At 41.4% G+C, this 23,599-nt stretch overlaps 1 protein-coding gene across 1 annotated transcript in view; it reads right to left on the bottom strand.

The window, feature by feature from the left end:
- Window positions 1-6,013: 6,013 nt before the first annotated feature.
- The window catches only part of LOC111230193 (AT-rich interactive domain-containing protein 3A-like), an 89,405-nt gene continuing 71,819 nt past the window's right edge, over window positions 6,014-23,599 (bottom strand). The window contains exons 5-9 of the mRNA XM_022756838.1: window positions 19,041-19,224; window positions 17,809-18,053; window positions 15,041-15,352; window positions 13,142-13,231; window positions 6,014-11,029 (exon numbers count right to left, since the gene is read on the bottom strand). Coding sequence (XP_022612559.1) covers window positions 10,857-11,029; window positions 13,142-13,231; window positions 15,041-15,352; window positions 17,809-18,053; window positions 19,041-19,224 — 1,004 coding nt within the window. The 3' untranslated portion in view covers window positions 6,014-10,856. The remainder of the gene's footprint in view (window positions 11,030-13,141; window positions 13,232-15,040; window positions 15,353-17,808; window positions 18,054-19,040; window positions 19,225-23,599) is intronic.

Here is a 23,599-nt window from a genome sequence, read left to right as displayed (position 1 = left end):
ATTATTTTTAGGCTGCATGTGATTGTCTGTCATGGCCTTCAGCCTCTGGACTGACAGCATTCCTGCACCTTTTACACACACACACACACACACACACACACACACACACACACACAGAGTAATCTCCTGATTACTTGAACTGTTAATGTCATTTATTTCTCCCTGCTTCAGTGGTTTTTCCACACACACACACAGAGTAATCTCCTGATTACTTGAACTGTTAATGTCATTTATTTCTCCCTGCTTCAGTGGTTTTTCTGTGTTCCTCTGATGTCTATATGAGCTGTGTAGCTCACTGTCATCTCTTTCTTTCATCACTACATGTACGTTCTATACATCCCCAACTGATAAATAAATAAGTATAACTACCTATATATATATATATAGGTAGTTATAGTTTTTTTTATATATATATATACAGAGGAAGACTGGACTAAAATACATTGATTTAATATTTAGGCTTTGACTTTAAATGACTGATTTGATATCCTGGTAGTGAAACAAATGAACAGTGATGCATTCCCAGTGAGTGTTCATGGAAGCTACAACATCAACTGGTTATAACTGACTTTATTTTCCTAAAAAATAATGTCTGTAGAAACCAACGTCCTCCATTTGTAAAGCCTGGTGGAGACAGGAAGAAGAGGACAGAGACACAGACGCAGGTGATGAAGGTGATCCAGACACATCACAGACTTGCACAGTATGTACTGTAGACCTCAGTTAGATGTTACTACAGATCAGTCAACATGTCTTGTACAGTATATCACAGAGTCATTCTACATCTATGTGTCAAACTACTGAGTGAAACAAACAACATCCTGATGATCAGAGAGGATCTGGATTCTCTTCACTCCCACACTGTCTTTATGTTTAAAGACTTAAAGGTCCAAATAATACAAAGGTTTCTGTCCATCTGTTGTTTGATTATAGATCAGGTCTAGGTTCTATATTAATACTGTGAAAGTATCAAAGCCTCAGTCCACAGAGAAATGCACACAGCCTGTAATCAGCAACTGAGCCGTAAAACCAGCCGTCAGGACTTCTGGAACTTTGTGATGTCACAATAAAGCAGTCACCACTCTCAGCCATGCTCCATCCGTATTCTATTTACTGTGTAACAGTTTCTTTTTCAGCTTCCAAATCTAAAGAAAAGAGACAGGAAAGAGGAAAGACAGGATGACAGTATGTGAGCAGCATTATTATGACAACAAAGGAAAATGATTTTATGATGAAATCCTTCTCATAAATCCTCAAACACAACTTATTTTCCCACATAATGATCATCATATTAAAAAAATACAGCATGGAGTCTGTCCTGGATGCTGGATTTGGTGACCACAGGAGCTTTCCTCTAGCGCCACCATCAGGCCTTTTCATTTCCATTTAGTTTTCCAGTTGTACAGCTGCTTATTTTCTAGTTGGTGTATAAACTTATTCTTTTGTTTATATATTATCCTATAAATAATAATGCTCATTTAATTTAACTGAAGAGGTTCATGTATATTGAAGTTATATCTATTCTAAAGTTAAAGTTATTCTTTCTTATTATAATATATCTATTAAATTCTACCATTGAAATTACATTTAATGTGTAAAATGGCCTTTAGCACATTTCTCATTGAGGGTCTCAGTGTTGCATTAGTGCAGAATGTTGCCTACAGTTTTGATGGGGCCCAAAATGGCGGCTCCCCTGGTTTCTTTATTCAACACAACTGTGACCTCACCCCTATTTCTCTGCTCTCTTTATGAATGAAAACAGATCCATCCATTTCAAACGATGCCCACTTACTTCCATTACGTTGGCGTGGATGTTCAGCGATACCTCCACCAGAGGGCAGCTCAGAGGTAAATGTTTCTGACAAAAACAAATACGGTGATGGTGGACGATGTCAGTGTCGGTGCTCGATCTGGGTCCGCCATCTTGGACATAAGCTACATACGGCATCAAACAATGGACAAACAACACTGCCCGATTTGCGTTGCAAAATATAAGCAAACACAAAAGAACAATTAAAAGTTTAACATATGTTATGCACATTTATTTAATTATTTATTTTTATTATAAAGTAACACCTGAATCTTTTAAAGGTCTTAAAGCTTTTGTGATTGTTGTTGCCTTGAAACAGAGTCAAAGAGATGTAGTTCAATACAAACAGATATTAGTTGTGTTGTGAACACTCCAGATTTATGGATGTGATATTTGCTGAGAAGGACTGATACGTTTGAGAGCATTGTTGGTATTGTTGCAGTTCAGAAACAGAGCGTTTCTTCTAATGTTGGTGCCAGTTTGTTGAAGCTTGTTGAAGAGCATACTGGAAATATCTACTTTTAATTTACTTGGAGCAGCAGTTTGTTCTCTTAAGGGGCACATTGTGACACCGGCCTGAGGGCATTAAGCAAATCCACTGGACAGAACACGGTCCGACTGGTTGATCTTTGTCCCATCATTGTTGTGTTTCGAGGCGACACTGCCTCATGATTTACAGTGAAGCTGATCAATTTCATCCCCGTCCATAAGGTCTCAGAAAGCGTGCACAAAGGGTGCGCCTGCATACGTTTCTGATGTTGAGCATAAATGAGCCATAACCCAGTGCACATCTGACTGGTAGCTATTTTGTCTGTGTTCTGCATCAAGTTGTGACAGGAAGTCAGAAACTGTCAGTTAGAACTGCTGATGAGGCTCTTAGTTGGATGAGATCAATAGTTTTCCTCCTGTTACTGGTATTCCCCTGGTGACAGTGACAGCCAGTGTTCCCAAGTGTATATGAATCTGGTCACTGGGCCAAAGATCATTTTGATTTTAAACTAACTTATGAGCAATATAAATGAAGGTGTCGGGGCAAAGCCAGCATGGCCCACTGCAGAAGTTTGGACACCTCATACACAATGTGTAACGCATGCAGAGAAAGTAATCTGATTACTCTCTGACTGAGTGAGTCAGCCCTCGGTGCTTCCTGCTGTGTCAGTCTGTCTGGACGTCACACTCTGTGCTCAGGCTTCATTACGTTTGGAGCAGATTCTTCCAGAAAGCCTGCTGACATGTTTCAGTCCGTCTGCTCACAGCTCCATCCACCTCCATCCACCTCCATCCACCACGTCACTGCAGATTGATGCTTCACCTTATTTTATAGTAGTGCTATTGATTCGCACTGTGCTTGTCAGTGGTGCATAAAATTAACACTGTGTTAAAGGGGCATGGATTTCTGTCAGCCGTTGACAAGATAACCCATTATTGGACAACTGCTTCTAATTTGTTTTTGTTTATTCAGAAGTATAAAGTAACATTCAGCCAACCCCAATAATAAGTCTATTACTGGCAAATCCTCGTCGCTGCATTGACTCCCACTAATCTTTGCTGCTCCTAATTACACGAGGATTCTCAGCCTTAATTAACCAATCTTTACCCCATTTCACCTGCTTAATGCTGCACTCAACCAAACTGCATTAGTTCAACTGTGTGCGTTTGCTGAATTGGACTTTTCAGTTTCCTACTTTTTAAAGAAGGCAAACGTCTTCGTTTTTCATCATCGTGTTTTATTGTATTTGGAAAGAGAAACTCTGATGATCAGGGGTTTGTAACTCTGTGTGTTCATGTCTCAGCAGTGTCTGATGTTCACACTGGGAGAACCAGAACCAGAGAACCACATTCAACTGGCATCTGACAATCAATGGAAAATGTATTAAATAGCAGAATTAGTAGACTTTTGAGAATATAAGAAAAATAAAAACCCAAATAATAAATAAAAAAAATCAAGGTTGTCACATTGTAAATAACCCACATTATGAGCCCAGATAGTTGCAGTCATTTTAGTTTAATTATCTTTAGATTAAATCACATATATTATATCATATATTAATATATAATCTTGTCTGTATGTGCAGTTTTAATGAAAATAGTTGCCAACACTGCTTCTGAGATTTCATTGCAAATCATCCATTGGTTGTTTAAGGGGCAGGAGCCACAGGGGCCCCCTAACAGCCCCGAGCCTGCCTTACCTGTTCACAAGCTGCACCTCTGTGTTATGATGAAAATGACACAGGGGTCCTCTAATGCAGTGGTTCTCAAGGTGGGGTCTGGGAATCCCCAGGGGTCTTTGAGGGGGTTCCTGGGGGTCCCCTGCAAATATAATTATAATAATACTGTTAAATAACAAGTCTAATATCCTGCCTCACCTCCAGCTGTCATTCAATTAACCACACCCAGGAAGTAATAAAACCCCACCTTTCTGTCTGCAAATCCCTTTCCCTCCACACTACTGAGAACACAGAACCACTATGAGTTGAAGAATGGACTTTTTTAACTTTATGTTCTATGTTTATTTGGTTTATTTTGGTTTATAGGATCATTTTATCGTTGCATGGCCTTTGAATGTTTATTTGTATAATGTTTCAATAGATTCCTATGTTTAATACCCTGAAAATAAAGGAAGAGATAGTGGATGTATAAATGAAATAAGTGGAAGTAATGTCAGCTTGATTTACTTTGTTTATTACTTTATTTATCATCTATTGTTAGTGCTGACATTTTGTCATTTGTCTTTATGTATTTTAATATCTCGTGTACAGAAAAAAATCATCCATCTATTCATCCATTAACTGTCAATCTATGGATCTTTAATTGTGGCAAATAAAATTGCTGGAATGGATCCTGTGTTTAAATGTGCACTCCACATCAGATGTTCAGGAAGCCAACACCACCACCTACAATGTAGTTTTTCTATACTCTAATTCCATCCAGAATGTATCAATATATTAGGTCAGGGGTTCTGTCATGTTTTCACATCAAGGATCCTAAACTGACAAAAATTAGACCACAGACCCCCATCTGATAAGATTTCACTTTTAGATGTTTTATTGCAAAAGGTGTTTAAACCAATGACCACAACAGTCACACACACTCTGTCTTTGTGTTACTTACAGAGGTGGACAAAGTTACATTACAGTATAGATCCTCCAATACAAGGGAAAGTTGTTCAGTCAGAGTTTTACTTGAGTTAAAGTACTGGAGTACTTGATTTTAAAATACTTCAGTGACTGACTGACTGACTGACTGACTGACTGATTGACTGACTGACTGACTGACTGACTGACTGACTGGCTGGCTGACTGACTGATTGACTGAGTGACTGACTGACTGACTGACTGACTGACCAAACGACCGACCGGCCAGCTGACTGACTGAATGACTGACTGACTGACTGACTGACTGACTGACTGACTGACTGTAGAACCTGTAGAATAACGAGCTTGTAGAACATGATAAAAAGCTGATAGAAATGGTCATAAAAACACTGAATCAACTAAACAATAGCTGTTTATCTGGAATCAAACACACAGTTAATACTTCCACATGCTTCCTACAGTTGGAAGGCAAATTTTTGTAGGTAGTGATGAATTTTGGTTGTGTTAAACACAGAAACATTTAAAACAAAAGGAACCTGTGTTTAATTAAAAATTTAAATTAAAAAAGTCATAGGTTTCCAAAAAATAACACTCAAGTAAAGAACAGAACAACAACTGGAAAAATATACTTAGGTACATGTACTTCGTTACTGTCCACCCCAGGTTACTTATGGATGTAATTGTAGTGAAAATAAATAATTTCTCTTTTTGCTGGGGACCCCAAGGAACCCCCTCAAGTACCCCTGGGGATCCCCAGACCCCACTTTGAGAACCACTGTTCTAGGGATAACACTGCTTTTCTGATCCATGCAAGGAAAGAAGAGATGTGGTCTGGTCCTACCCAGTCTTAATCCCTCTGTCAGCTGATCTAAAAGAAAAAGGAGAACATGGGAGGTTCTTGACATCACTATCTCTGGTACACTGATGACTGAAGAAGAAGTTTCCCATGATAAACCTCGTTCGACCTGCTTCAGGGATGGTGTTTTTGTTCAGATGTTCGTCGTCTACATTAGGAGGGAACCATCGCTGGCAATAAGAACGACACAGAGACCACACTGAAGTTAAAAGCATGATTTTATTTCTAAATACACTACAAGTCAAATGGGAAACCAGGAAAATCTCTTTCACCTCTTTTTTTTGTATATTTTAACCCCTGAGCACCACAATCCAGCTTTCCCATAATGCAACTGGATTTATCCAAGATGAACAAAAGGGAAATGAAAGACACATTTAAAGCCTTATACACAGCGAGTAAAGCGGTTAGTGTCTAAAAACTACAGCACAGCCTAAAGCTAAAGTAAACAACATGTTATTAGATTACATCAGTCAGGAGGAGTTGGTCTGCATGCAGAGCTGCTGAGCCCGGGCACAGCTTCCCAAACTCTGTGGTGAGGACAATAAGTCATCTGACCTGTCCAGTGATTGGCATCGTTCAGCTGTATGTACAGGGGGGAGGGGGCGGGGCCGTGGAGGGACAGGTTCTGAGACGGGACTGAGAAGGTCCAGTCCTGAAGAAGCCCTGATCCGGGAGCATCACACTCTGTGTGGCGGTCCTCCAGAACTGGTTCAGACGTTTCAGTCGCCCAGATTTGTAAAAGTTGTTAAAGATACAAAGTCAGGTGGTCAGTGATCTGCTGAGTAACATTTAAGGTGGAAATGACATCAGGCACAAGAAAAGCCTCTCTCATTAAAGTCAGTACAGCAAAACATTTAAAATCATTTGTGATTACGATTTATGAGTTTCTGTTTGTATTGACTGTGATGGACGACACCTCTCTGTAGAAATAAATCCCTTTACGTCTGCTGCTTTCCACCTTAAAAGTCTCCAATCAGATTTCAACATCTGGAGCCTCTGAGTGACTGAAAAGTCCCGATCCTGATCCTGGACCACCATCTATGCTCTGACAGTCCTGGATCGAGGCTATTCTTCAATATAATTCATCATCACAACTGTTAACTGTGACTGGACCTGGGACAGGGTCTCCAGAATCTGGACCTCATGTGAGACCAGGTCTTAAAGTCTACTGGAGCTGTGAAGAAGGAGAAGCAGATCACATCCAGTCTGCTGGTCGAGTTGATGACCCTCTGGACTGATGTTACAGTCATCAGGTTTCATTTTGTCTTGTTGACACTTTACTGTGGCAGATTCATATAAAGACCATAATACTCTCAGCTGCTGTTGCTTCGGAGAAGAAGAAACCAGTCACAGCCAAAATGATCCATATCATTGTTGACCTTACCCCTGCTGAGGGGAGTTGGGGGTGGGGGCATTTTTGTCAATGTCCCCCCAAACTGTTATAAATCACAAACAAAAAGAAGATGAATATGACTTTTCTGAACTTCTCCCACGTCACAGCTCTGTTAAGGTGGAGAAACGTGTTTATGCTTCCGACACAGATTATAATAAAGTTATCTGAGCTCTTCAGATCATGGAGGCCTGTCGGGTCCAGCTCTATGAACACTGAGATGAAGCGACAGTCTCAGAGTGTGTGTGTGTGTGTGTGTGTGTGTGTGAGGGAGTGGTTGATCTGTATCTACCTGCAGAATCGTCTGATTGCTGAAGAGCATTTCAAGTAAACACGAGAATTAAAAAGCACGAACCACCTTCACCAGCTCGACGGGCAGCCGAGGAGTCAGCTCATCTGATTGGCTGAGGATTGTCCTCTGCTGCACGATTGTGTTTGTACAATTTCAACATCACCATGGATACATACAGTCACACAATATATTATCAGTTTTACTGTGTCACCAGTGATCAGCCGGGAGCGCGACACTGTCGTCACAGTGAACTGTGAACCATCTGCATGAGAACTGCTGCACAGTGAGGAAGACAGCTCTTCTTCATCAGTGGTAGAGCCACAAATGTCTGTCCTGAGGGTGGGGTCACACTAAAGGTCATTAACCCCCTCTGGACCCGTCCTGTTGGTCTGTGTTTTAAACCAAACTTTATTTGTAGAAGTAAACCTCCAGCCTCAGACTGATGTCGCCTGACACCGCTGTCCTCAGGCTCCGCCCCTGACAGGACAGAGGACATCAGGTCTGTGGCTCACTGGTGCAACACTCTGTCTTCTTCTCTGTACTCAGGTTTTCATGCAGACTGGATCAACTCTGACCCGACGGTGTCCCACTACAGGCTGCTCTGTTGCGCCGGCACAACACCCAACATAAAAAGCACTTTTTTTGAACATGTTGCTTCATTAATTCTCTAGTATCATCTACTGTTTTTTCTTTTGACTGAAAAGCATCTGTATCCACACAAACACATGGATATGAAACACCATGAATACACTGGCAATTAAGATCGTGAACATGCTCGTTGGCACAGTCTATAACAAATGAGGTAGATGTGTGTCAATAAAATATTCCCTTCTTTGGTATAATCATACAAAAAATGAAAAAGAAAAAAAAAATCCAGTGATCTGTTGAAGTAAAACATTGATTTCAAGTGGCTGTACAATAAAAATAAATGAAATTTATGAGGTATATCTTGTTTTCATACTTTACTATGATTATATACAGGTAGATCGGTGAGGTATCTGCATTCAAGGAGACTCTTAGACAGGGTTTGCAAACAAGTGGTGGAGCTGAATGCAACGTTAGCAGGATCAAATACAAAACTCAATAAATAAAATCTGCTATTAAAAGCTCTTACAGACTCAGTAAAACCCCGTATATCTTCAAACTGTTTATCCTTTCCCTTCACAATAAAGAAAATAGTTTATACCTTTATGAAAGCAGGAATAAAGAGAAATGAAAGAGAAGCAAGTGCATAAATAAAAAAGAAACCTGGATCATATTCACAATATAAAACCACTGACGACGTCTCCTCCTGCTGCTGACAGGCCTCAAGTGCTCTACTCTCCTGTCCTGCATCACAACGGCTTTGTGCTTCTGTTGTCTTACATGAACAGACATCAGTGATACTGTGTGCAGCGTTGTGGCTTCAGCCTCCCGCTGCAGCGGCACCACACTCGGCCTCAGCACAGGTTGTGTAAGTATTTCTGACCGCAACCACAACAGTGGAGCAACAAGGTGGATTACAGTGTTTACCCTAACGAGTGAGGAAAGCACCAGAGCGAGCTCATCATCACAGTCACTGTCTCTCTGCAGTGCAGGGTTTTAACATGTACTCTTCTTATCATCACGAGGAAGATCTCCTCCTCATCATCATCGTCATCTTGACTAACAGGCTTGTTTTTAAAATCATTTATGTTTTAATATTTTGTTACCTCCACGCCACAAATAATTTATTCTATGATCAAAACAACGTGTTCACTTATTCTGTGATCACAGCAAAGAAAAAAAAAACCTTGATAAAGACTAAACTAATGTCGTCTCAGCCGTCCACAGTGGCGAGCTGCTCTACTGGCCATGTTGTAGTGGTTACACAGGAGCAGTGAAGAGCCATGTGCGTCTTTACACATCTGAACACATGTGATTGGTTACTGTGCAGCTTGAACAGATTATTTCAGCTAACGCTAACTCTCATAGCTGTTGATCATACGTCTGATTAGCACGCTAGCATATAAACAACATATAAAAAACAAATGTGTTCCGAATGCACATTATAAACTCATCCTAACTGTGTGAACATGGTGTTTATATATCCCAGAATGCAATGTAACATCTGTGCTGCTGCCAGTTTGTCCCAGTGGTCAACTTTGGTACTGCATTAAAAAAATCCCCATATCCCCACAGACCACTGTTATAAAAGATGTTTTTTTTTTTTGTTTTGTTTTTGGTGTGTGACATCATCTGAAAGTAAAGTTAATGAATAAAAGGCTCCATCCACTTCTTATAATACGACATCCACAGCTGGATGAACAGTGGGTCCATAAGTCTGATACCACACTGTAAATGATGGCTGGAGGTGTGAGTCATAAAATCTTTGGTGAAACTTTCACGTGACTTTCTGCATGTGCACTTCAGTTTTTCAGTTCAATTACCAACTGGACTGAACCGGGAGGTCTCCCAGGGCCCCAAAGACTCTATGGGACCCCAGGTCATCTGTGTGTCAACTACTTTGAGTAATTTGATTAATTATAATCTTTGGTACTGCTGCATCTTTACCCAATTCTGAAGACTGGTCTTGTCTGGACCCTTCTTTAAAATGTAGTCTTAACAGTTGTGGTAGAGTTGTATTATGGTTAGATGGTGCTGGAATTAAATGGACTCACAGGAAACCTGGGGCAGGATAGTGGTCCAGTGTCCTACTAGTTGGTTTCTGGGATTCCGAGCTGACTGGTTTCTGACTGGTTTGGGGGGACATCTGAAGTTAATCTGGCCCTGATAAAACTTTTGGGAGATACTGTTTGTTACTAGAGGACAGAGCTGTGTGTTAGCCTTTTTTATCTAGTTTCATTAGCCTGATTGCTAATTAGCCAGCTAACCAGTTTAGCTAAGCAGCTGCTGATCTCACTGTGTCACGTGTGTGACCTACTTGTTCAGTGGAACACCTGATGTAGCTGAAAGTCTCTGATGCTAAGCTAGCATGTGCTCTGCTTTGTTGTGTTCTTGCTCTGTTCTTCAGGTCTGATGATTGGTGCTGAAGCTCAGTGCTCAGTTAGAGACGTATTTTCTTTGGTATCAGCTGTGAGCAGAGAGTTTACAAACATCTTCGAACCTTCAGCTGATGAGCAACCGTGAATGTGAACAGTCTTAGAGGATGTGAAAGAAAATGGCAACACACAGAGGCTAAATGTCCTGGAAACACACTACTGATTCAGAGCATGAGGAGGGGGTTGGGTGGGGGGAGGGGCAGAAGTATTTAGTCTGTAAATACAAGTTTGCTGCTTTTCAATCTGTTGCTAGGCGACCTACGAGGAATCTGACTGATGGATGGAGGGAAAGCCACCTTCAGGAGCTGCTGGAGTTGGTCTGATGGTCGTGTCTCCAGCTGCTGTGTCTTTGAGGGGAGGATGGAGGTGAGGTGGTGAGGACGGACAAGAAACTCAGGGAGAGGAGTTTCTGTGTCCATCGAGCGAGGAAGAGGAGGAGGACGAGGAGGAGGAGCAGGAGGGCTGGAACTGTGTGGGACTGGTCTTTTCCTGAGTCTGACAGCTGCTGTGTTTCCCACGGTGCCCCGTCATCCCTGCTATGGCCGACTGGCGAGCGAACAGGACGCCTGAGGAGCAAACATCAGGTCTGAGTCAGCTCCACTATCCTAACACCTCACAGGCAGCCATTGTTTCTATTAGACAGAGATCTAAAACTGCAGTAATATAATCCACTCTGTTTGATTTATAGTCTAACTGTACTTAGACTTGTTTGACTGTATGTTCAGACTGAAAGGTCAAGGACTCGACGGGCGCGCTGACGTAGATGAAATAGATGGAATAACAGCTAGCAAGTTTGTTCAGAACGTTTGGTATTGCAAACTTTATTTAAAGGACCTGCAAAGTAAACAGATATGTCAGCCGGTATTTTTGTACCAACTGAACACAAATAGGTTATAAGTTAAGCATGTGAAATCTTTTAAATCAGCAGCGTTAACATTACCAACTGATTAGCATCAAGTTGTTTTGCATGCTATGGCGCTAGTTAGCATGTAAGTCCCTCCTATTTTCAGTTTCCGGTAAACAAACAGGGACATGTAGTAAAGGAGGGAACTCGCCACTGTAGTTATCAGTTTCTCCTTCATTGTACTCTGGAACAAATGTTTGATAGAAACTAAAGTTTACACGTTTGTGTTTTTTAGCGTTCTCTAGAGTGGAGAACTTCTACATTCCAATTGATTGCTGTCGTCCCACGTCACTTTTTCTGACGCCCACACTGCCAACAGGCGTGCTGCTGCTTGTAGCAAAGAGACGCTGGCTCACATAGAAAATGAATAACTTCACTCTGACGTTGTGGTTGCTTTCAGTCTGAATGTACAGTAACAAACAGTATACCCCTCCTGTCACTGCCACTGACAGTATAATATATAATTAGGGCTACATCCATACTTCTACATTTTTATTTTAAAATGCAAATGATCTTTATCTGTACTATCACACCTGAAAACACATATCACATGACCATTCATGTACACTGAGCATGTGCAAACCTGTGTAAACAGGAAGCAGATTGTCTTCTCTGCAGTTGGTTAGTTACAGAAAATAGTCTTAACAACAAAGACAGATGTAGCGTTAAAATACAGAATTTAACTGAACAGCTGCTAGCAAAGACAACGAGGTCAGTAATACTTGTAATTAATTATCATGTTGTATTCACCACTGGTAGTCCAGGCTGATAACAACCAATCAGGGAGTGACCGTTGGTGTCTACGTCATTGTTTCCAAAGGTCTCAGTTTCTGATGTCCAGGTACAACACCCCAGAGTTTTCAAAATAAAATAGGTCCAGGCAGGAGGAAACTAAAACTAAAATGTAGTAGTGTGGACGTAGCACTGAGGGAAACATTATAACAATATATATTTATTTCATATGTTTATTTACTTAATTCCCTCACTCTGTCCAGGTTTACTGCAGCTGCTTCTGTCTCTGCAAAAACATCTGTCTTCTCTGGAAGAGAGATCTCCTCTGAGGAGTCTCTCCTTTTGTCCTGTGTTGTACAGATTGTAAAGACCTTTGAGACAAAGCTGTGTTTATTAAGTAGCACTGACTGACTTGACTCTGGCTTTGTGTAAATAGCTGATCAAAACCTCTGATTCTGCTGCTAAAGCCAAATAAATTGCATAATTTAAGATGTTAAATGTAAAATTCGACCTGCAGATTTATATGGATAATACAGAGGCAGTCATCAGTAACTGTTATATTTCATCTACAGATCTGAACACACAGATTAATGTGATGTCAGTCTGTGTCAGGATGAGTTGGATCAAGTCCACACAAAACACTGAGAGAGCTCAGACACGATGTGACGGCCACCAGGCTTATACCCTGACACAACTGGTCCACGTTAAAGCAGAGAGGCAGTAATTACTGCAATACACAAGCTGCCTCCATTTACACGCGCGCGCACACACACACACACACACACACACACACACACACACACACACACACACACACACACTCTCTAGGCAGGCACATAAGACAATAAGCCCCATCGACCTCAAATCCACAGGCCCAATTTTGAGATATTTAACTTTTTTAACTCTATTGGACTGCCACTTCATTACGATGGATTTTATAGCAAAGACATCAAATTGCGTGGAGGACTAAGCACCAGGGTGCTGCTATAACTTATTGAATTTCCTGCCTGCAATTACATCAGCAAACGGCCCCTCTATTTACCTGTGTAGACAACTCCATTTATTTCTATTGACATGTTGATGCTGCTAATGCCGTTGGTAGACAGGTTCAATGCGGTCTCTTGTCTATCATCTGTCAAGAGAGGAGCAGAGAGAAAAACTCAATATGAGCATTTAGAAAGGGAACAGAAGGAGCAGGAGCAGCGCCCGGTGGAGTATTGGTGATAATTCAGAGAGTGACAGGATAAGGAGAGCTTTATTAAAGAGGTCTGGGCACAGAGAACTGTCAAAAGATGTTACAGCCATTTGTACATGTCAGTTATGGATGAATCCTATCGCAGCACACAGTTGGAGAACTTGGCTGAATAAATGTGACAGAAATGTCTTAAGAACAGAGACCAACAGTACACACACACACACACACACACACTGATATCAAACTGTCTGTAAACACACACTCATATGGGTGGAGACAAATAACAGTGTTTGGATGTAATCTTTAAATGACAGAGCCACAGCCAGACGACCAGTGTGGGAATTAACCTGAGAGAGATTCTCACTCATTTCTCCATCACGTATCAAGTGCAAAGCCTGCTATTATGACTAATATGAGAGAGGCAGTGATGCAGACAGAGATGATATCACACTCCAGCAGATAGGCCCCTCATTCTTCCTTTAGCCTCTATCATTAAGTCACATGTGACTTATGGTGTGTCAGCCTGAGCTGGCTGCAGCCTGTGGTCCGCGGGAACTATTTCTTCATAACATCTGTGGAGCTGAGCTGCAAATTACACATGTGATATGATGAACTATGTGCACATTAGTGGTTCAGGCTGTCTGCAGGAGCCATTAGCTGCTCTTGACACAGGGCCCGCCTCACACTGTCATCTTGGTCTCATTACATCTGACTCCTGATTGTAAAAGATTCACATTCACATCACACCCACACATGTGGAGTGTTCCAACAAATACTGATGTTAGATGAAAGTATGTAAGAGCAGCAGTAAAAGTTTATAATTCTACATTTCAACTAATCCCATGCAAGGACCAAACCCACAGCGACTCTGTCCGTCTCTGACCTCCCTCCTCAGACTTTCTTCTTTAAACCTCATCACAGACATTCATCAGCTGTGTCCCAGTTCAGGGGCCGAATCCTCCAGAGGCTGGGGCAGCGACGAGACTGTCCCATTTCGAAGTCTCCTTGAAAAGTGTCCTTCTTTTCCAACAGGTGGATCCTTCATGGCCCAACCTATCCCAAGATTCTTTGCACGCCAGTATTGACAATAATATGGCAGCAAACAGCACTGACAGAGAGCATGGGGATTACACTATTAAATGTAAGTATTAGGTTTCAGCTCAGTTCAACAGCTAACGGTACAACTGTTAAAACCAAGGACCTTAAAACCTCAAGTTTCTGTGAAAAAAAAGTTTTGTGTTGTACAATAGTAAGGGTGGGCACAGCTGGTTGCACAAAACGGAAATCCTCCTTCAAAGGATGCGAGGAAAGGACGCATTTCTGTTCAGCCTTCAAAGAGAGAGGAAAGGACACATTTTGGTTAAGCTTTCAGACGATGCTAGGAAAGGACGCGTTTTGGTTAGCCTTCAAAGGGCTTGGTCTAGGATGGCTATGAGGGCTATCCTCCTTAGGAAGCAGCCCCTGAATTGGGACAGAGCTGTTGTGTGTGTTCGTGATGGAGCGGGAGGGAAAGGTAAGTCTACCACACCCACTCTGTAATTACAGCTGAGCACACAGGTCCGGTCCTCTGTGCTGTTTCTGTGAATCCTGAAGAAGTTTATATTCCACAAACAAACACAAATAAATTAAGAAACAAACTTTTTCTCATTTCTTTGGTCTTGAGCTAATGACTCAGTATTTCTAAAATCCTATCAACATCCTACTGAAGATTAAAAAAGATAAAGCCTCAGTCAGTGTGTGTCTCACCTCTGTTGTTGAGCTTGATGTTGAGGGGCAGCTGGGTGGCCATGGCCAGCAGGTTCTGCTGCAGGGCGTGCTGCATGATCCGCTGCTGCTCCTCTGCCACCATCATCATCTTCTTCTCTGGTGGTTCGCCGCTCTCCAGCTTCTCTCTGAGCTGCTCCAGAGCTGCTGCCTGCACGGCCGCCGCCGCTTGAGCTGCAGCCGCTGCCTGAGCTGCTGCTGCTGCCTGGGCAGCCACGGCCGCCGCGTGGTGGCTGCTAGGCGACATGGGGAGGGCCATCCGGCTGGGCAGGCAGCTGGACATCATAGGCTCCTCTGGAAAGAGGAAGACTATTAGACACACATCTGTAGCTGATACATGTTATATTTTCTGTCTGCTCTCAGTGGTGCTGTAAAAAACATACAAAAACCCCCATCATGAAAGATATTCACAGGAAATCCACTGAAATCTATTCTGAATCTCCTTCATGATACATGTCACAGTATTTTTTCCTCAGAATGCTGGTGACACAGAGGTGCTCTGTTACAGTTGGTCTAGATCTATCTATCTATCTATCTATCCTATCTATCTATCTATCTATCTATCTATCTATCTATCAAACCATTTGAATGCTCCATCATGACTGGACCAAAACGGTCACGTGACACACACACAGGTGGACGACAATAAAACAGATGTAACGTTCAGTTTCTGAAGTCTCTTCATTATATCATGTGGATATATGGTAGAGGTCGCCTGTCCATAATCACACTACTTCTCTCTTATGTGTTGCACCTGTCCAGCTACAGACTTCATTTCTAGCAGTGTTGTGGATTCTTTTAGAATTTGTGGATAATATTTAGTGAACCTTTGGACCCAGAGACAAACTGGGGAATATTAGTTGACATCTGAATTAATTGCCCCCTGTCAACCTGCACCTGATTCCTATGTCAAAATGTGATCCCAAAGGAGGCGGAGCTTCTGCTGTCAGGGCACCATGACTCTGGAACAACCTGCCTGATGAATTTGGACTCATTAAATCAGTGTCATCTTTTTAAAAGACATTTCTTTCACAAACTTTTTGAATAATCTCTTTTAAATATCTCACATATTTGTGCATTGCTTATTTATTTATTTATTTATCTTTTATTGTTTTTATTGAGCAATTTGTCTACTTGCTTGTTTTATTATTTCATCCTGTTGAAGCACTTTGTAATCTCTGATTTTTATAAGTGCTTTATAAATAAACTTTATCATTATATTATTATTATAATAATTTTTTTGTACGATGGAAAACAGATTAATAAAACATTTTTGCTTTACAGGAGGAGTCAGTTTGAGCTTTGTGTCCCTACAGACTTATTTATTAGAGAGCTGCCACACTTTGTGAACATGTATATAATACTGTCTTCTGGCTCACTTTGGGCCCTATAACAGACGCCTGGGACTGATGATGTCCCCTCAGTGACTCGGGCTGGGCCCAGAGGATGCTGGGAGATGCCACACTGGATGTTATTTCATGTTGTGACCTTGCAGAGAAACGACACTAAAATAACTGTGATGTGTTGGAGTCACGCTACCCAGTCAGTCAGCTGCTCTCTCCTTGAAGACCTGCCATCAAAGAGCTGCCAGACTCTCTGTGGTGCATTAGAGTGTCTTGGAAATCAGCGGTGCTGATATGAGGAAGTCCTGCAAGATGTTTCCTCTTTTGGGGGGGGATGACCACACCGCCCGCAAGTTACATGAGTATGAATGGATGGAAACGGTGCAGCGATTGTGAAATCAATTTGTGACATGCAAACACGATGACTTCTCCTTACGTGGCTCAGTGATCGTGCAACAGTTTCTCAAAGAGATGTTGTGATCTGTGTAATACATCATGTGCAATCTCTGCTTCGACAAAGTGTCCATGAAGGAGGAAATGAATCATCCTCCAGAGTGACAGAAAAAGAATCAGTTTATTTAGGATGTGTTCTGCTAAAGGCTCCATTCCTCTTATTACCCTCCTTCAACATGCACCAGGTTTCATCAGAACAGCTGCAGGATCCTGGTCCAGGCTTACGCTCGTGAACAGGGACAGTTGAGTCCCAGGTTCCACCGAAAGTATCCAGGTGTGATATATAAGATATGTTATCTTCCAATCACAGTTTAGGCATCATCAATAACACTGATCACTTCCTGCAGATGTTCTCCATTAAAAGCACTCACAGGAAAAGAAGGTTTTATATTCAAGCTTATGATAGTTTTGGATTTTTTCAGTGGTTTTTGTTTTTATTTTGTTTTGACTTTGTGTTTTAAATATCAGTTTAGTTTTAATGAGTTTTTAGAGCAGGTTTGTAGTTCAGTTTTTTGTGTGTGAAAATGCTCGGTTTAAGTTTAGTTTTTATTAGTTTCCGTGTTAGTTTGAGTTTTTTTTGTAATACAGGGCATTTGTCATCAACAAATTGGACTGTCCAGCACCAGTTATAGGAGCTGCAGCTCTGTGGCTCATCACTGCAGTTAATCAACAATAACATACTTGGCATCATTTATTATTATTTAGTGAATGTTTTGCTGTGAGATACTGCTCCATCTGACACAGTTAAAAACTGAAGATAGATGTCATATCCTTATTTTGTCAAGTCTTGTCTTGTCTGTTAAATATTGTGTTAAATATTGTGTGTTAAATGTTGTGTGTTAGATCTTGTGTGTTAAATGTTGTGTGTTAGATCTTGTGTGTTAAATGTTGTGTGTTAGATCTTGTGTGTTAAATGTTGTGTGTTAGATCTTGCTCATCTTCGTGTTGTCGTACCTTTCTTGATCACAGGCACCTGGGAGATATGGCCGCTGTTGTGAGTGAGCGTAGGCAGGTGGGACATCTGGATCTTTGGTGAGGACAGGAGGGTGGGGGTGCCCACGGGAGAGTAGCTGAAGATGGCAGAGCCGTAGCTCTGCCGACGGCCTTCCCGCCGGTTGCTGTCGATAGCTGCCTGGAGCTCGCCGGGGGAGCTCAGTCCTCGCTTTTCACATTCATACGGGTAGAGGTACTTCATATACCTGCAGGGGAGAGGAAGTCATTCACTTGGCTTTTTGTTCCTCAGTCACTTTGTACCATGTCATCAATCAATCATTAATCAGTCGATTTTTGCAGGGTAGGAGCAGGACTGAGGAAACAGAATGATCTGAAAACGAAACAACGACCTTCAAACTATGTTTCTCTTCCTCTTTAAGTGTTGACTTTACAAATGATAATGAGAGTTTTCCTCTGTGCAGCAGCTTATTACGAGTATCGTTAGGCGTCCTCAAGTGAAGACTGGAGCAGAGGAGTGAGTCATGTGACGTAGTATTCAGGGCGGTGGAGGTCAGGTTGGATGAACTGATGAACCTTAACTACGTGTTTATTATTGTTAACCTGACGACAGAGGCCAGTCATCCAACCTTAACAAAGTACTTATTCTAACTCAAACCCCTGACATTGACACGGGCCAATCCTGGTACAGAGCTGGTTTTCTGGCTCCACCCCTGATCCACAACGATTTTCATTCTGCGGACTGTGAAGTACAAATGACCCCGCCCACTCCTCAGTGTACACCGCGTGTACATAAATGACATGAACTGTCACATGGTGATGAAGCTCAAACCCTGGATCACTACAGTAAACTGAACACTAATGTCTCAGTATTCTTCTTGACAGAGGTCTGTGATCTACTGAGAACATTTTCTTCTGTCTTTTTCTTTTTTTTTAATTCTTTTCTTATTGTATTACTTCATGATCCATTTAAAACCTTCTATGAGACTCGGTTGCAAACAGAAATAATGAATCCAATAAGTCAAAATAGATCATTCGGAAACAATTTTGAACCAGTGAAGTAAATCAACCCAAGAAGAAGAAAAAAGATCATATTTTAATAACAGCAGAGACCAAAAAAAAAAAAGTACACTAACAACAAAGCATCTCACTCATGTTGGACACACCACACCATCGTACCGAGACACCTGTCCTGGTGTTAGAGAGCAGCTATCAGTCATCTGTGTTGTACTCACTGTGTTCGGAGAGTGAAAGCTGCACTGGTAATGGAGGTAGGGAGGTTAAGGCCTTTGGTGATCTCACGCCATATTTTCTTATTGATGACTTCCACTAAGCCGCCTTTTTCTGTGACGAGCTTGTAGAGCATGTAGAGATCCAACACCTGCTTGGCCATGATAGGAATCCGATTCACTGGAGTCCCTGCAGAAAGCAAACAATATCCACAATCAATTCCATTAACTTTGGTTCCTCTCATCAATAGACTGCTGCACCTCCTCATAAGGCCAATTTATCTGGGGCCAGTCAAATGTCTGACAGCTCTGTTAACAGCAGGAAATATAAGTTTCAGAAAGAAGTTTCTAATGCCTCAGCTGCAGCGGCCGCTTGACGCTGCTCCGTTCATTATAAAAGGTTTTATTTCAATGTAGGGACAAAACACTTGAATCTCATGTGAGTCTGACAGCTGCTCCTCCTAAACAAAGATTAACAGGCATGAAAAAGAAAAAGTCAGTCATGAACAGCAGCGCTACAGATAAATTAGTCTTGACTTGTTTAAAACTTCACTAATACACTGTGTGGAGAATGAGAGGTCATCCTCTATTAATGACTGCCAGCCCACTCCCTGATTAGCAAAATAAAGGGTCTCAGATAATAATTTGTATTTGCAATTTAATGTGAGGCAATAAAGAGAGAACGGCCGGCTCTTTGTGAGGATTGCAAAGTGGTTGACCCTGAGATAATTAACCTGCATTTTGCTGATAGAGTTCCATTGTGCCCATCGGATTTACCATAATAGCGATCAATACCTGCAGAAATATAGTGCAAACAACAGCAGCGGGGCCTATACAGCGCGGGGGGAGCAGGGCTCTGAAGTATCGTCTGAGGTGGTAAAACCACATCAATTAAGGGCAGTAATTACGGCTTCATTTTGTGGTGCTGGCATGTGAACGAATGAGACACTATTAAAACAAAGGATTGATGTTCCCCTCTGCTCACAAGACAAACAGCAGCAGTAAGTCTGAGGCCGCGCCGCTCGACGTCGCTCTGAGGAGCAGAATCTGCAGCAGAGGCTGGATTCAGACTGAAAAATGACCTGAGCGGGAGCGACTGGCAGGAGGTGTGTGAGCTGGGCTGAAGGAATAACACAGGACAAATGAGAAAGTTCAGCTTAAAATAACTGTAGTTTTATTTGTCAGTGTGTGTTGGAGTAAATGTTCCGTTAAAGAAAAGTCAATTTTAAAAGAGGAACTGTAACACTGGTTATATACAAGGAGTCCTCACTGCTGATTTTTAAAAACTCACTCATCTGACCTGGACAGAGGAAGACCATGCAGCACCTTCATCACAATACACAGCTGAATGAAGTTATGAAGACATCCTACAATGAAGCTGCTGAAAACTTCCCAGCAGGGCTGATCACTCCCTGGTGTAACAACATCTGGACCACAGAGCCAGATTATGAAGCACTACACCGCACGTGCAGTGGCCTGTCCGTGAACTCAAAGACTCAGACTCAGAGAAGTCTGGGGAACCCACACATCACCTTAAAGGGGTAGTTCGGATTCTTTGGTGTGGGGTTGTGTGAGGTAGTCATGCAAAGTCAGCGTGTTACCTGCGGTAGATTCAGATCGGCGCGCTGCCGGTTACGAGAGGCGGCCGGGAGCACCGGCACAATGGCTGACAGATGTGTGTTGCTGTGCATGGGGCCAGCAGAAAAAAAAAACACAGACACTTTTAAAAGACACGCACCGAAACAATCCAATATCCCATCAAATGTACGCTTCATGTACATCATGTAGAATATTTTCAGCGCGATATTTTCCCATCAAACATCTTCCAACGTTAAATGTACCGTGATGAAAGAAGCTCTCTACCTGACCAAAGTTCAACTGGCACCAAGTAAGAAAGCTGTTACCAGAAACTGGTTCAATGTAAATGCTCCAGACCAGGAAGAGAGGTTGGAAATTGTCCAAGACATTTTCATCATGAAAAGCTGACATATCTTTTGAGAGTCAGAGAGAATACGTTTAAAAAGAACTGGGGAAATTGGTCAATTTATATGAGACAAAACACAGACTAAATGAATGCCTAATTAAAATAGTTATATGAATATTGGAATATTTCCAGACAACTCCAATGTTATTTTGTGTTTTATTTTGTATTTGGTTGTGTATACTGTATGTGTTATTCTGTTTCGTTCTTGATCTGCTGTTCTGTCTATATTCTTGTGAAAACAAGACTAGCCCCACTGTCACAGCTGGTAATGAGTGTCATCTTTAACATGATTTACTCTGACATTTAACCGTTTAACCAAACTTAACCAGATCACTTTACGGTAACCTGAACTTCAGACTGAACCAATCCTTAACTAAAAACTACTGGTATAAACTGATTAAAACAGGTCTGTTGTGGTGTACAAGTGAGACAATGACAACGCACACTTTTCACATTTTATGAGAAAAAACATTTGGCGGATATATACAGTGTATATACTGTATATATACAGTATATATATGGTTAATGTGTGAGAGAGCTGATCTCTACAGTAAAACAAAAAAACAAGCAGCAGCAGCTTCTTCACCTCCACTCCCTCCCTACAGCTTATCTTTATTACCACAGATTATAATGTGTATGTGTGCTGATCTATAAAACTATTATTATGTTGAAGACACAATAGCCAACCAAACAAGGATTGAGGTAATAAATAAAAGTCTGAGCCTTTGTCTGACAGAATCTGAGCAGAGACAAGCCTCTTAAAACAAGATTTATGTGGGTTCAATACTTAGGGTGATGTATTTGTCTCTGTGATTCCCTGAAAGAGATATCAGGAATAAAAGAGTGAGGATGGACCTTTTGTCAGCACAAACTATCTAATCAGGCCATGTATCATTATGACAATGAGTAATGGAGGACAAGGTGGAAGAAATCCACTTTGCACAGTGGCTTTCAGTGGTAACAGTCGTACTCAGTTCATCCCTCAGCCGCTGAGAGAGGAGGAGGTTGTAATTGGAACAATGTGGAGCATCGGGGGCTCTAGTAGCGCAGTAATCATCTCTATGCTTGGCTTCATCGCTGACGTGTTCACTTTGCTCTTAGCCGATAATGGGATGAGAATTTCTCCTCCTCATTGACTTTGCTCTTTTAACCCATGAAATGAACGATTAATGCAGCATCACAGGGGAAACCGACTGTTTATCTGCTTCTGTTCAATGAAGATGAGGAGGAGAAGGAAGAGTAGGGTGGCAAGCATCACCACGACGTGAAGAGCCAGGGGCCAGGACAGGATGTTTTAGGGACTCAAGTGCCCCCAAATCATAAAGTAAATGTCTGGTGATGATCTTTATTTTTCTTTCCGTCTACAAGTCCCATGAAAAGACCCAGACCAGTTACAAACTGGACTCAGGATGATCATATTTTGAGAAAAGAGGTTGGTTTTATTCTGAAGGAATAAAAGAAACAAACAACAACTTGGTTGGTCTTCAGTGGGTTTACTGACACTCAGGGTGTAACTGCCAACTCATCTGGCTTAGACAAAGTGCGTATATCAAAATCACAGTAGGCTATCCAAAAATAATAAAGCATTATCTAAATAACTCCATTTAAAAGCATTAAACTTAAAATCAGTTTATATAATAAAGTATGAGGAATTATTGAGCCTAATACCAAAAAGTCTTAAAACACATTCTCTGTTGTACAATTCTTAGAACTAGCATATTTTAAAGAAAACAATAAATTTACCCAAAGATTCCAATATATAAGAATTACAAATTAAAATGATTATTTTCTATAGGTTTTCTAACTGCTAAAATCATGCTTCCTGTGCTAAAAACAATGTTCCTTATCCGTACTTACAGTGTAGCTTGATCCAAGTGATCCAAGCATTTATCAGCGGGTTTAGCTAGATCCTCCGAACAACAATAGCCATATTTTAAGAAAATCCACCACAACCACCGACTATCACAGTCCTTACCTTCTTGGTTAATGTGCTGTCACAGGTTAGATTATACAGATTAGAAAAAAATCTGTTAAACTGCTGAGGAACTATGTTGGCGTTATAGTGTCACTGGCTTCCAAAACATGACGTTACCTAACGTTATAGTTCCCTCAAGTGTACCCCACAATATAACAAAGCACAATACAACAAAGTAAACAAATCACCTATAAAGAGTACACTACTAGTGGCCTCACTGATACTCATGGTGTAACTGAAGAACAAAGTTGCTATTGGTGTGTTACTGCTAAATCAAAAATGCAATGAATTGAATGGGGGTAATAAGGGTTCCTGCTTGAGTAACGTTTGTTAGAAGCTACAGTCTTCAGCTGTTTTTTAAAATATATCTGTGAGGCCTTTTTAAAGGTTCTCCAGTTGGAACCAATGAGCTTGGAGGTGAGAAGTCAGACAGTATTTAGAGACGGACTAACACACTGCTGGTTTGGGTCTTTTCATTGGATTAGTTAGCAGCAGGAGAACAGTACAACAGTTCCTGACTTAGAAGAAGAAGAAGAAGAGTGTAGAGGAACAGCAGCTGCTCTGTGAGGCCAACATTAAAAAGATTATTGTTCCAGAGGGAAATCT

This window comes from Seriola dumerili, unplaced genomic scaffold, assembly GCF_002260705.1.
Source record: "Seriola dumerili isolate Sdu_G_001 unplaced genomic scaffold, Sdu_1.0 BDQW01000017.1, whole genome shotgun sequence".
Classification (NCBI taxonomy): Eukaryota; Metazoa; Chordata; class Actinopteri; order Carangiformes; family Carangidae; genus Seriola; species Seriola dumerili.
This window is presented reverse-complemented; position numbering and strand designations above follow the sequence as displayed.